General features: G+C 34.9%; 1 protein-coding gene across 1 annotated transcript in view; it reads left to right on the top strand.

The window, feature by feature from the left end:
- LRP1B (LDL receptor related protein 1B) overlaps nt 1-15,744 on the top strand; it is a 1,545,691-nt gene that overhangs the window by 1,439,968 nt on the left and 89,979 nt on the right. The window contains exons 80-82 of the mRNA XM_060105953.1: nt 8,805-8,921; nt 10,625-10,798; nt 12,614-12,739. Of these exons, the coding sequence (XP_059961936.1) occupies nt 8,805-8,921; nt 10,625-10,798; nt 12,614-12,739 (417 nt within the window). The remainder of the gene's footprint in view (nt 1-8,804; nt 8,922-10,624; nt 10,799-12,613; nt 12,740-15,744) is intronic.

The raw sequence follows: 15,744 nt of genomic DNA, 5'->3' as shown, positions 1-15,744 counted from the left end.
TTTTCAGTTTTTCACCATTGAGAATAATGTTTGCTGTGGGTTTGTTGTATATGGCCTTTATTATGTTCAGGTAGTTTCCCTCAATGCCCACTTTCTGGAGAGGTTTTATCATAAATGGGTGTTGAATTTTGTCAAAAGCTTTTTTGCGTCTATTAAGATGATCACATGGTTTTTATTCTTCCCTTTGTTAATATGGTGTATTGCATTGATTGATTTTCATATATTGAAGAATCCCTGCATTTCTGGGATAAATCCTGCTTGATGAAGATGTATGACCCTTTTAATGTGTTGTTGGATTCTGTTTGCTAGTATTTTGTGGATTTTTGCATCTATATTCATTATTCTATATTAGTCTGTAATTTTCTTTTTTTGCAGTGTCTTTGATTTTGGTATCAGGATGATGGTCACTTCATAGAATGAGTTTGGGTGTGTTCCTTCCTCTGCAGTTTTTTGCAAGAGTTTGAGAGGATGGGTGTTAGCTCTTCTGTAAATGTTTGATAGACTTCACCTGTGAAGCCATCTGGTCTTGGACTTTTGTTTGTTGGAAGATTTTTAATCACAGTTTCAATTTCACTACTTGTGATTGGTCTGTTCACATTTTTTATTTCTTCCTGGTTCAGTCTTGGAAGGTTATACATTTCTAAGAATTTGTCCATTTCTTCAGGTTGTCCATGTTACTGGCGTAGAGTTGCTTGTAGTAGTCTCTTAGGATGCTTTGTATTTCTGCAGTGTCCATTGTAACTTCTCCTTTTTCATTTCTAATTTTATTCATTTGAATCCTCTCTTTTTCTTGATGAGTCTGGCTAAAGGTTTATCAATTTTGTTTATCTTCTCAAAGAACCACCTTTTAGTTTCATTGATCTTTGTTATTGTTTTCTTTGTTTCTATTTCATTTATTTCTGCTCTGATCTTTATGATTTCTTTCCTTCTACTAACTTTGAGTTTTGTTTGTTCTTCTTTCTCTAGTTCCTTTAGGTGTAAGGTTAGGTTGTTTATTTGAGATTTTTCTTGTTTCTTGAGGTAGGATTTCATTGCTATAAACTTCCCTCTTAAAATTGCTTTGGCTGCGTCACATAGGTTTTGGATTGTCATGTTTTCATTGGCATTTGTCTCTGTATTTTTTTATGTCCTCTTTGATTTCTTTAGTGATGTCTTGGTAATTTAGTAACGTATGGTTTAGCCTCCATGTGTTTGTTTTTTTTACATTTTTTTCCCTGAAACTGATTTCTAATCTCATATCATTATGGTCAGAAAAGATTCTTGCTATGATTACAATTTTCTTATATTTACTGAGGCTTGATTTGTGAGCCAAGATGTGATCTAACCTGGAGAATGTTCTGTATGCACTTGAGAAGAAAGTGTAATCTGCTGTTTTCGGATGGAATGTCCTATAAATATCAATTAATCTATCTGGTCTATTGTGTCATTTAAAGGTTGCATTTCCTTATTAATATTCTGTCTGGATGATCTGTCCCTTGGTGTAAGTGAGGTGTTCCCCACTATTATTGTGTTACTATTGATTTCCTCTTTTATAGCTTGTTACCTTTTGCGTTATGTATTGAGGTGCTTCTATGTTGGGTACATATATATTTATAATTCTTATATATTCTTCTTGGATTGATCCCTTGATCATTATATAGTGTCCTTCCTTTTCTCTTGTAACATTCTTTATTTTAAAGTCTATTTTATCTGCTATGAGTATTGCTACTCCAGGTCTCTTTTGATTTCCATTTGCATGGAATATCTTTTTCCATCCCCTCACTTTCAGTCTGTATGTGTCCTTAGGTCTGAAGTGGGTCTCTTGTAGACAGCATATATATGGGTCTTGTTTTTGAATCCATTCAGTGAGCCTATATCTTTTGGATGGAGCATTTAACCCATTCATATTTAAGATGATTACCGATATGGATGTTTCCATTACCATTTTTTAAAGTGTTTTGGGTTTGTTTTGTAGGTCCTTTTCTTCTCTTGTGTTTCAAACTTGGAGAAGTTCCTTTAGCATTTGTTGTAGAGCTGGTTTGGTGGTGCTGAATTCTCTTAGTTTTTGCTTGTCTGTAAAGCTTTTGATTTCTTCGCCAAATCTGAATGAGATTCTTGCCAGATAGAGTAATCTTGGTTGTAGGTTCTTCCCTTTCATCACTTTAAATATATCGTGCCACTCCCTTCTGGCTTGTAGAGTTTCTGCTGAGAAATCAGCTGTTAACCTTTTGGTAGTCCCCTTGTATGTTATTTGTCGTTTTTCCCTTGTTGCTTTTAATAATTTTTCTTTGTCTTTAATTTTTGTCAATTTGATTACTATGTGTCTCGGCATGTTCCTCCTTGGGTTTACCCTGCCTGGGACTCTCTGTGCTTCCTGGACTTGGGTGGCTATTTTCTTTCTCATGTTAGGGAAGTTTTCAACTATAATCACTTCAAGTATTTTCTTGGGTCCTTTCTCTCTCTCTTCTTCTGGGACTCCTATAATGTGAATGTTGGTGTGTTTAATGTTGTCCCAGAGGTCTGTTAGTCTGTCTTCATTTCTTTTCATTCTCTTTTCTTTATTCTGTTCTGCTGCAGTGAATTCCACCATTCTGTCATCCAGGTAACTTATCCGTTCTTCTGCCTCAGTTATTCTGCTGTTGATTCCTTCTGGTGGATTTTTCATTTCATTTGTTTTATTGTTCATCTGTTTGTTTGGTCTTTAATTCTTCTAGGTCTTTGTTAAACATTTCTTGCATCTTCTTGATCTTTACCTCCATTCTTTTTCCAATGTCTTGGATCATCTTCCCTCTCGTTATTCTGAATTCTTTTTCTGGAAGTTTGCCTATCTCCACTTCATTTAGTTGTTTTTCTGGGGTTTTATCTTGTTCCTTCATCTGTTACCTAGTCCTCTGCCTTTTCATTTTGTCTATCTTTCTGTGAATGTGGTTTTCATTCCACAGGCTTCAGGATTGTAGTTCTTCTTGCTTCTGTTGTCTGCCCTCTGGTGGATGAGGCAATCTAAGAGGCTTGTGCAAGCTTCCTGATGGGAGGGACTGGTGGTGGGTAGAGCTGGGTATTGATCTGGTGGGCAGAGCTCAGTAAAACTTTAATCTGCTTGTCTGCTGATGGGTGGGGCTGAGTCCCCTCCCTGTTTTTTTTTTGGCCTGAGGAGACCCAGCACTGGAGCCTACAGGCTCTTTGGTGGGGCTAATGTTGGACTCCGGGAGGGCTCACACCAAGGAGTATTTCCCAGAACTTCTGTTGCCAGTGTCCTTGTTCCCACGGTGAGCCACACCCACCCCCCCGCCTCTGCAGGAGACCCTCCAACACTAGCAGGTAGGTCTGGTTCAGTCTCATATTGGTTCACCACTTCTTCCTGCTGGGACCTGATGCTCACACTGCTTTGTGTGTTCCCTCCAAGAGTGGAGTCTCTGTTTCACCCAGTCCTGTCGAAGTCCTGTAATCAATCCTGCTAGCCCTCAAAGTCTGATTCTCTGGGAGTTCCTCCTCCCATTGCCGGGCCCCCAGATTAGGAAGACTGACGTGAAGCTCAGAACATTCACTCAGTGGGTAGACTTCTGTGATATAATTGTTCTCCAGTTTGTAAGTCACCCACCGAGCAGTTATGGGATTTGATTTTATTGTGATTGCTCCCCACCTACCATTTCATTGAGGCTTCTTCTATGTCTTTGGATGTGGACTATCTTTTTTGGTGAGTTCCAGTGTCTTCCTGTCGATGATTGTTCATCAGTTAGTTGTCCCATGAATGTATTTCTACTGCCAGTCCTGTAGTGCTGAGTGGCTCACAGGTGCAATTCTAGTGTTAAGGGGACCAATTATTATTTTTATCCACATTTAAAAATGTCATTTAGTATATTTTGTTAATTTGATTAATTTTCTCATTGTATATCAATTAGAATTCTGTGAGATTTTAAAAAGTCACACACCACATGTAAAAATTTATTGCTTTACTTCATGCCTACCTACTTAATAAATGAATTTCTTAATATTGGAAATGCTAGTCTTGTATAATTAGGCACGATTTTATTCCATCAAGCAGAGACATCTCTCAGTGTTGTCTTTATCTTTGATAACTCTTAAGTATGGCATGCCAAATATTATTGATATACAAATGAGTCAAAAACAAATCTCAGAAGATTTTTAGGAAATAATAGATAATTTAGATTTTATAAATAGCATATTACTAGAAAGTAACAATGAAAAGCTGGCAGTTAGCCATTCTGCATCTATATGCATATATGCATGTTATATGTGGGAGGACATGTGCATTTATGCAAATATATTCTACAAAATATCCTTACATGGAAGTACATTCATTGCTTATGTCTTCCTAGAAACATCTTAGACTTATTCATACTTATATTCTCTCTTTTGTTGGTGTATGTTTATAAATATCTGACCTGACTCCAAATTTATTATATGAAATCAGTAACTATAATAATGCCTCTGTTTCCCTCCATGTGTAATATCTTGTTCTTTACGTTTGGGGTTTAAAGGAAATTCTGTCTTTCCTGATGCACCCATGAATGACTATGTGCACTAGGATGCAGTACATTTGGTTATACTCTGTACTTCAATAGAGTGAAGGTGATATCGGCATTATGAACAACAATAGGAATAGATAGAAAATTGTCTCTGTCCCTTTATATAACCTCTGTGCATTCTAGGGTTGGAATTGTACTGATCTGATAGTTAGCCCACCATCCAGACAGCCCTGTATTTGCTCACCACCAGCACTGCCATTGCCTCCTTTCCAAACTCATGAGAATACCTCAATTTTCTGAGCTTTGAAAGCACTCGTTATCTCCATACTTGGTACTCCATAATCTACTGCTTCAATGATATAGTAGATCATTGACTCCTTAATATATAATCTATGTGCCCAGCAAGACCATAACAGGTTAAACCAAAACCATAATGTATATTCTTGTTATATCCCCTGTAGAATGTTTTAGTGCCTGTAATTAGTATGTGCTTAAGACTAATTATATGTTGAATGAATGAAGAGATGAATGCCTGCAATTTTTAACATTCTAACCCATGGTATGGTTTTAAGATCTCTTTTAACAAATGGCACACTTCATTTTGTTAGGCCCTATATTAAATACAAGAAGCATGATCTATATTCTGATTCAATCAATTGTGTGGTGGTTGAGTAGGATGCTCCATGAGAGCAGGAACATGATCTGTTTTATTCTTTGCTACATACTAGTGCCTGGCAGTGTATGGTGCAAGAGAGTTGCCTTACAAATATGTATTGAGTTAATGAATTCTGTGTCAGATAAGGATACTTTCCAGTTTTCCCTGCAGTAGAAGGGCATGTCGAATTACGAGTCTGATTTAAATACCATATTATTTGATATCCAGAAGCTTATTTATGTTACCTTTCCCTCCTCTCAAATCGTGGCAATTTCTGAGAGAATAAACAAGTACACACTGGCCCTGGACCAGTCGTACTTATTTGATTCACTCAGTAAATTATTTGTCATTGACCAACAAAAGATTTCTAATTAAATGAAATAGATAAAAACTTAAGGACTATTTTGCAATTCCTTGATACATTATTTTACTAATAATCATAAGTAGGTATGTGTGTGTGCATGTATGGTGTGTGTGTGTATGTGTATATATTACATATATATACATATATGTGTAAAAACAACTTTAATGTAGTTTGGAATCTAAGACCCTATGTAGGCAACATATCTCAAAAAATACTTTTAACAATTTTTTTTTTAAATTGACATAGTGGTAAGTATTTTTAGTTTTTTGGACCCCTCTTATACCTCTTAAATCAAGAATAGGGTAGTGCACACCTGTTAGGTATTACTACCTTACAAATCTTGACTTTCCTTTAACACAAAATGTATAAAATCTTTTTCTCTCTTTCTGAAAACATAGTGATTTTAATTTATTTCTCTCTCCAAGTTTTCTCTCTTAAACATCACATTGGTACTGTGATCATTTCTCATAAGATTTTTTTACCATTTTCTTTCTTCTTTTTAGATCATAGTGGAAATAGGGGAACTAGTGGGAGGATCTTGGAAAATTTCAGAGTTCAACAAAAGTTAGATTCAAAAATTCCTAAAATGTAACAGTAGTCTTAATATCATGGGAGATGTTTAGAAAATGAATACACAATTAGGGTCATTATCATGTGCTCCTAAAACTTATTGAGACTTTATCTTTCATAACACTTCCAAACTGTGATTCCATTATGCTTGATTAGAACAAGTATGACATTTTATTTAAAATTTTCTGTACTTACACTGACTTGGTTCCAAATATTCACCATTCCCAGTTCAGATAAGAATAACTTTCCTGGGAATTGATATTTTCCCCCATTTTATTATTGCTTATTTGTTAAAGACAAAAAATAGATGTGATTTTTTTAAAGATATAGAAATGAACTTGTTCTTTCATATGAACTTGACTCATCTCTATAACAAAAAAGTAAGTTGATTCCTTTTTTAACTTTTTAATTTAAAAGAATATCTGTTTTATTAAAGGGCTTAAGGAAAAATCAAAATCATTGATTTGTGGATGTGGGGGGAATATAAATCCCACTCATCTAAAAGCTTTGTTATATAATTTTTATCTAGATGTAATTCCATCCAAAATAGTACAGTATGGGACTGGAGATGATAAAGATGTGTTTGTCTAAAGCCTAGACTAACAATGCAATGTATGACACGTTTGAGAAATTTTTACTGCTGCTGAATCTGAGGAAACAATATTGGTAATTAATTTAGATTACACACCCATTGTTTTCTTCTTTTATATGATTAAAAAATTTAATATTCAAATGTAGAGACCCATTATGTTGGGAACAGCTTTTTGTTTTTTTTGTTTTTTTGCGGTACACGGGCCTCTCACTGCCGCGGCCTCTCTCGCTGCGGAGCACAGGCTCCGGACGCACAGGCCCAGCGGCCATGGCCCACTGGCCCAGCCACTCCGCGGCATGCGGGATCCTCCCAGACCGGGGCATGAACCCGCGTTCCCTGCATCGGCAGGCGGACTCCCAACCACTGCGCCACCAGGGAAGCCCGGGAACAGCTTTTTAAAAACAAAGCTCCTCCCTTGCACCATACACTGCCAGGTACGAGTATGTAGTATTGTATTACACTGGTGGGAGAGAAAGAAAAGCATTTTCAATCTTTCTGAGATAACCTTTTTGAAACAGAATGGTGGCAGCAGGAAGCTGGATCGTTTTATGGTTCATGTTACCCATAATTATACATGAAGAAACAAAAACCTAATTCCCAGCATAACTCCAAATAACAAATTAATCATTGAGCAGAAACTAGTAAAACATGGGCCACTTGTTTTAATTGTTAACTCATTTCTCAGAGGCTGATTGGGCATAGAACATCTTTATATTCTACTTGAGGAGAAATATTTATATCTAGTTTGATTACATTTGGGATAGATCTACATACTGAACTGAAGAATTATTCCCAAATGATTTTCACCATGATATGCTTTCATTTTGATTGTTAACCTTGGCCCCTCTACACAGGAATACAATTAGTGTAAACTCAAAAATACTTTTCAGGGCCTCCCTGGTGGCGCAAGTGGTTGAGAGTCCGCCTGCCGATGCAGGGGATACGGGTTCGTGCCCCGGTCTGGGAGGATCCCATGTGCCGCGGAGCGGCTAGGCCCGTGAGCCATGGCCGCTGAGCCTGCGCGTCCGGAGCCTGTGCTCCGCAACGGGGGAGGCCACAGCAGTGAGAGGCCCGCATACCGCAAAAAAAAAAAAAAAAATACTTTTCATTCAGTTGTCTTGCCATTGAAAGGTACCTCGGTTTTTTTATTGAATGAGCTGATTCAGAAAGCTCTTTAGCATTCAGATGCCAAAGGTATTTTGATTGCATTGTACAATCAAAGTATGTCATATCTAAAGACTAGCTATGTCCTAAAAATTGAATATCTATAGCAGTGAGGATTTGTTATATAATTCATATGTCATAGATCTTACTCTTCTATACTGAATGAAGTTTACTTAAGGTATTATATGTGTTGATATTTGTGCACGAAGACACCGGCTAGACTCCAATCACATTATGAAATACAAAATAAAAAGTTGAATAAATAGCAAAACATTATTTTTTACTACATTATTATGTTAGTCCATTGATATGCACTAACAGATACTGATGATATAAAGAAAGACAGTCTCAGAGCAAATTAATGATTAGACTAAAAAAGTAGAGTGAAAAATTTAAGTATCAATACAACTAGAAACTTAATTAAGGAATTTACTATTCATTCTTCCCTACTAACATCAATCTTTAGTCAATTTATACTTCAGCCTGCACACAGGTGTTTCATAACACTGTAGATTAACTCCAAATGGGTGAAAATATCTTATGATTAAGCCCATGAACCTTTTATATTCTGAGAAATGCACCTTCATGAAAAGATTCAAAATATAACTAATTACACTGAATTCTTTTAAATAATGGTTGGGTAAGTGATTTAAATGATGAAAGTATCATGGGAAATTCTTTTAGAAAATAACCATAATTAAGAAAGAAGTGTAGAAAGGAAAGATATTTAGGGTGGCTTTCCCTACGTGAAGTAAGATTTTTTTGCCACAGTTTATTAAATAAATTCTATGTAATCTATACACATGTATTTCAGATAGGGATTAAGCTATTTCAGTTTTTCTGATTTTTGCACTACTGTGATATAGACTGGGTAATTTCTAAGATGTTTGAAGAAAAATGTCAATTATAATAAGACATTAAAAGAGCAGAAACATAATTTTAAATAATCTCAGATGTATTGCTGTTATTTGTCTGTGTGTATTGATTTTGCAGGTCTGGCCGTGGATCATTTCAGTGAACGGATATACTGGGCCGACCTTGAGCTCTCTGTTATTGGCAGTGTTCTATATGACGGCTCTGATTCAGTAATCTCTGTCAGCAGCAAACAAGGTTTGTGAAGTGCTCTTGTTTTTGCTTTTAATTATCACTAAAGTATTAAATAATGATACATAAGTATAAGTATGAAAGCTTTACATTCTGTATTTCCTCAAATTCTCTCTTTTCAACTTACAGCTCTTACTATTCCTTACAATTTTCATTCTTACTAGAATAACAAAGAGGCCAGGCCAGAAGAACTTCCTGACTCTAGAACAAACGTGGTCCATTGCTACCCGGATTCAAAAAATATTCATTCTGTTTGTTGCTTCCGTGGATGTTCTATTCTGAGCAGAACACTTCAAGTAGTCGAGATTAGTGCCTATGAATGCTAATTTTTATTTCAAATTGCAGTGATAAGTAGGAAATTAGTTATTGTATATAGTAAAACTTCATAGTAAAAATTATTATTTTAAGTAGTTGATAGGGATATTCTCATCCATGTGAAAAGCAATATGTAAAAATGACAACTTACCTCTCACACAAGTGACTGCACAATCTACACGTACTCTTCTTTTGTGGCACCCTTTTATATCTCCATCTCTGTGTCTACCTCCTATTTTTTACTCTCATTTTTGATTCCTTTCTGTGTCTCACACTTTTTTTGCCTAGCAATCTCAGTTCTTTCTGATGAAACTAATTGATTTCCCTTCTGTTCTTCTTTCCCTTTCCTACCAAAACCGCTTACCTATTTAACACCAATTGTTCACAATATATACTTGAGGTTTTTATATTTACATATTTTATTTACTGAATATTTCTTTGCTTCCTTTTTTTTTAAACAAAATCAGAGAAGTTTCAAGAAAATTAATTGCATTGAACTTTCACTGTGTCTTTACTGGAAGTGTGTGTTTTTTGTATGATAACCCTAGATGGAAAAAAATTCTGTATTCACATAATTGATTACAAAAATTTACCTGTTTTAGCTTAAATGTACATTTTACTATTTCAAGGAACATTGAAGGAAAATATATGTTAAAAGGCATTTTATGTTTTACAAGCTTTAGATAATAGGTGAAATATAAATGTTGTTATTTTACTTGTTTAAATTTCAGTACCAAGAGTTACATTTCTTATAAATTCTCTCAAATAATAGCCATTTTGTAAAATATGAAAAATTGTTATTATTATTATTGCTATTCTTCTCAGCCATACTAGTCATATGTATGATTACCATTTGCCAATTTGTTTTCTTAACCCTATTTCTAAAACAAATAATAGTAATGCCAAATTTTGGAGGAGGATTTTACTGTTTAAAATCAGTTCATGATTGATTGATAAAATTGTCATTCAGGTAATCTAATTTGACCATTAATTTTATACAGCACACAAAATGATAATTTTGTAAATTCCTGGTTTTGAGCAATGGATAACATTGGCCTGTAGGCTTTTTGTTGTTGTTGTTTGCAAACTGTACAGCAGAAAATATTACTGTGTATAATAAGTCCCCCAGCCAATGCTTTGTGATGGTGATAATGATTAACGTGATGATGGAAGTGTTTTTTATGTTCTGAGTGACAAGTTTAATATCTCGCATATTTCTACTGCTAATAAATTAATCCTAACAATGTTACAGCTAATATTAAAAACATTCTAATTCTGAGAGGTTTTTTATGAACAGGAATAAGATTTTCTACATGATCTTGGATAAACTTAGTTTTCTTAAGTCTGAGTATTTATATTGCAACCCTTACAACTCCATTTTTTAAAAATTCTAGGCTTGTTACATCCATACAGGATTGATGTCTTCGAAGATTATATATATGGAGCAGGACCTAAAAATGGTGTATTTCGAGTACAAAAATTTGGCCATGGTTCGGTAGAGTACCTAGCTTTAGATGTTGATAAAACAAAAGGTGTTTTGATTTCTCATCGCTATAAACAACTAGACTGTAAGTATAATATTTTATACTATTGTCTATATTGGCAAAGTTTCTTTCTTATGACTCTCAAAATAAAGTATCTTTAAATTCTTAACTCTATTCATGGCTTAACCCCAATAAGTTAAGTCATTTTAATTTTGATATCACCAGACTTTTCAAATTACCAAAGACAAGAAATAAATAATGCAATAGTTGCTATTTTTGCTAAAACAGGTATGAAAAATTCAGGATTTGTTTGTATTTTCTTAGAATTAGAATTAACTTTGTTATAAAAATTTGTCTCTTATTTTGTGTTTTTCTAAATTCTTAATAAAACTTTGTGGGTCGATAGATAAACCACGCAAGTAAGGAAATTTGTCATTAGCCTTTTTCACTCACTGATAACCAAGTAAAAATCATAGCTTTAACATTTCATCTTTAAAGATATCTGAGGAGAACTGTTCCCAAAGGTTGTATTTTCTCTCATGGTTTATGACTTTTATTGTTACTTTCTCTCCTAGAAAAAAATAGGTAAATAGTTGACATAGTTATTTTGAAAGATCTGTTTCAAACACAGCCATAAAAAATATCGAAGAACAAAGGAATAAAATGTGGCTGAAATTCTAGTGATCTGTATTTATGTATGAGTTCACCCTTCAAAAAACTGTTTCAGATTTACTTATAATTATTCTTTATGGCAAATAAAAAGGGATTGGGCTTCCCTGGTGGCACAGTGGTTGAGAGTCCTCCTGCCGATGCAGGGGACACGGATTTGTGCCCCGGTCCGGGTGGATCCCACATGCCATGGAGCGGCTGGGCCCATGAGCCATGGCTGCTGGGCCTGCGTGTCCGGAGCCTGTGCTCCACAATGGGAGAGGCCACAACAGTGAGAGGCCCGCATACTGCAAAAAAAAAAAAAAAAAAGGATTTAACCTCATTTGGTATGATGGTCTGGAAAGGTAACAACTGATATTTACCAAATCAGTTTTGGAAACAGATTAAAACAACATATATTCCCCTAAAACCTTCCTGAAATTCTATTCAGTGTTTTGCTACTCTTTGCTAACGATCTGACACATATGGTTCCAAGGTTAATATGAGGACATTCTCTCTCATCCTCTAGTTCTGTTTGATTCATATTCATAGTCAAATATCTCCACCTTCATAAAAAATAAATAAATAAAAGTCTGCCCTAAGTATAATAGGTGTTTGATTACTGGTTCTTACAGAATGAAAGCCACTTTCATAGTCACCATTTCACTACCTAGATACCATTTCTGTTTCATTCTTATGACAGATCCTGCATGGAAAGCCACACAGCAGCTGTGGCTGTAGAGGATACCGATTGGATAGAAGTATAGACAAAAATAAATGTACCTATTTATCCATGCACACAAACTCCTTTCTGATGGAAAGGACACCATATTAAACGTTTTTTGAGGGAAAAAAGTCATGTTGTGTTTGTGTTCTGACAGACAACTACATATGGATTTTAAGCCTTTGTAAATACCAGGGGGAACTGTTTCTGTCTGTTAAACCAGTTTTGAAACTACCTAAATTTGCCAAAGGAAAAGTGACAAAGTATGTGCTTGATTAATTTCTTCTCCCTCTTGGGAAATGTAAAGTAGGGTAAAGTTTCTATTAATGTTGAATGTTGGGTAGTAATTTCTTTTCATCTATAAAGGAGAATTGGAAAATTGAAATAAGATATTCCCAGTAAAAATTTGATGTTATTTCTTTTCAACATTGCTAATTCATCATTTCACCTTATTGAATTTTATGTTTTTGAAACCTATTGTATTTATAGTTATGTGTTTCTTTTTTCTTTTGTTTTGTTTTGATCAGTACCCAATCCATGCTCGGATCTAGCATGTGATTTCCTCTGTTTGCTGAATCCTTCTGGGGCCACCTGTGTGTGCCCAGAAGGAAAATATTTGATTAATGGCACCTGCAATGATGACAGCCTGTTAGGTAGGTAAACTTCATTATTCTGTAAATAATGAATTACTGTGTACAGTAAATGTTCACAACTACTGAAACTGAGCAGTGTTAGCTACTCAGTCATCACTGATATCATTTCCATGATATCACTGGTTCTTGAATGCCTGTGTAAACTATTCTTTTCTCTGATGATGACTTCCCATCAATTCTTTCTACATTTGTTCACAAAGCTGCATTGAGCACTTACTGTGCATCGAAGACTAGATTAAGAACTTTGAAGTCACAACAGAATCAAGAGACCTGTTTATGTAGCTCCTGTATCAGTAAAGATAATGATATTTCTGAGGGTGCCATTCTGCTATTAGTTTAAACCCAACTCCCAAATCCATTTATTCATTTAACAACTTTATATATGTTTTGTGTGCCAACACTAATTTAGAAACTTATGATTAATTTAGAAAATAAATCTTAATTTCCTCTGTAAAATTTGATTAACAGTAAATACTACTACTACTACTACTAATAATAAATATTTTGAGGGCTTGTGAGCAAAGCATAACACTAATTTAGAAACAAAGAACTAAGTTAGAAACAAAACTGAAAATATATCTTCATGCAAGAAGTTTATATTTTAGAAGCTAGAGGTTGGAACAAACATTTAAAAACTTGAAACATTATTTCATATGTGCATATGTATTAAATAGCAAAACAGAAAAAATCAAATGAAAAATATCAAAACTGAAAATAGTGTGATGGGAAAGGGAAAGATATCTTCATTGTTCACATTCAAAACTCCAGTTAGGATATTTCATGCTGAATGAGTTAGAAATGTTTTGGTAAATTTTAAACTGAGCAAGCATGTTTCACTAGAGATCTTTCTTGAGAACGTGACCTCTATATTCAACTCTTTGCTAGAGATTCCCACTTGCATTTATATAGGTATCTCCAATTTAATATGTTCAAAGATAAAACAACACTTCAGGTCCTGTTGGCCTCGTGTTAGAAACTGAAGAATTATCCTTGGATATCCAGGCAGACTTTCAATAAGTTTCCTCATATTCAAGACATTAGCCATAATGGGAGAAAATGCTACTAAGAGAAAAGAAAATCAACACATTAATTTTATGTCACAGACAAAAATGCAGTGCTCCAAAAATCACTTGAGGGTCACAGCAAACATTTTTCCAATGAGATACACACTTAGGATCTCTTCATAGCAGGGCATCCTACCGGTTGTATTTCTTTGTTTAAATGAACTCCTCATGTGAACAGTGTCTTTGCCCTCAGTCAGCATCTCTACTCCCATATCATTGTCTCATTGTTCTCTGCTGGGGATTATGCCAGCTGAAGACTTTTGCCTTTCCTAAGGCACTCAGTGTCTAAAACTGTCACAGCTCTTTCATTTAATATATATATTTTAAGCATTTGATATGCGAAGCTGAAGAGGTTGAAATGATGAATGACACAAACACCAATAAATACTCATGTGAATAGTGATATTAGCCACAAAAGAGACAGACTTTATACTATTTTGAGGAATTAGATGATTATCTAGTTAGAGAATTGATTAGAATTTCCTATAGAACATGACATTAGAACAAGTTCTGCAAAGATAGATTATACTTAGATTAAGTAGGAATGAAGGAGGAGGACACTGAGACAGAGGAAACTGTCTGAAAAATCATGACAGCATGGACTGTAAAGAAAATGAGTCATTTATTTCAGTTAGTGTGTAGGATGTGCAAAGTGCTGTTGTGGGTGGCAGTTGGAACATTCTTAATGGAGAGCTAAATATGAATCATGATTGGTATTTTGGATGGGTACTTTAGTGCCAGTCATTGAAAAGGGATGCTGTCACTGTTTACTAGGATGCACCCTTCCTCTACCAGTTCTCCCAACTAGAGTTGCCATGATCTCAATTGTGATGGTAGAATAAGAGAATTAAATGAACATTTTCAAACATTATCAGGTACATTTTTCACTCACTGCTCTGACACAGTCACAAATTCTTTACTTAACATCTCAGAAACAGATTCTTAAAAACGTCAACAACTCCTTCCTTGTGGAAGATGTGCCTCATTTTCACTAGTTCCACATATACCCATAAGCAGTGCTCTCACAGATACCTCCTATGTGCCATGTCTACTTACACTATTGTTTGGGTGGGAGAGACCCCTGGGAAAGAGAGGAGTATTCTGCACAGAAGTACACAGTTTATGCTACCAGTGTGACTTTTACACTGGTTCAGATGTTATAAGTGTTTTTTTTTTTCTTATGGTCAAGTTGCAGACAGCTTTTGTTGTTTTTCTATTATAAGTAAATAAGACTGTCTTTTCTACATACCCCCCTTTTTCCTCTTTGCTTAATGCAAATAATTTATTCAATAATACAAAATCAACAAATATACAGGAAGAACATGGTCTGGAGTAGAGCTGAGGTGGTGCTTTGGATTAAGCCAAGATCAATCACTTAACTAATATGTTTGGCCCTGTACTCCCTCAGTCTCAGTTCCTTTTGTGTAAAATTGGATTAACAATAAATACTACTACTACTTCTAGTAATAACAATAAATACCTTGAAGGCTTAAGAGCAAGGCATATTTTAAGTATTATATATATATATATATATATATATATATATATATATATATATATATATAAATTTCATTTAATCCTCACAAAACTCCAATGATATTATACTGTCATTGCCCCTATTGTTACACGTAAAAAATTGAAGTATGGAGAGGCTCAATTGACTGTCTAACAATACTTAATAATGGTGGTACTCTAAGGTGGACCTAGGCATTCCACACTCTTAATCATCACATAATACACTCCAGTGTCTCCAAGTCACCCAAAGACCCATGTCCAGAGTCATTGGAAATACTAGAAATAACACACAGAAAGTGCCTAGAACAATGCCTTGCAAAAAGTAGACACACAGTACTCTAAAATAAATCTGTCATGAAGTAAGCAAGAAAATGAAGCTATTACCAAATTGTATAGTTTATGTTTTAAATGAGGAAGCATTTTGTC

This window comes from Mesoplodon densirostris, chromosome 8 (assembly GCF_025265405.1).
Source record: "Mesoplodon densirostris isolate mMesDen1 chromosome 8, mMesDen1 primary haplotype, whole genome shotgun sequence".
NCBI classification, from domain to species: domain Eukaryota; kingdom Metazoa; phylum Chordata; class Mammalia; order Artiodactyla; family Ziphiidae; genus Mesoplodon; species Mesoplodon densirostris.
Note: the sequence above shows the minus strand (reverse complement) of the source record. Positions and strands in the feature narration are given on the sequence as shown.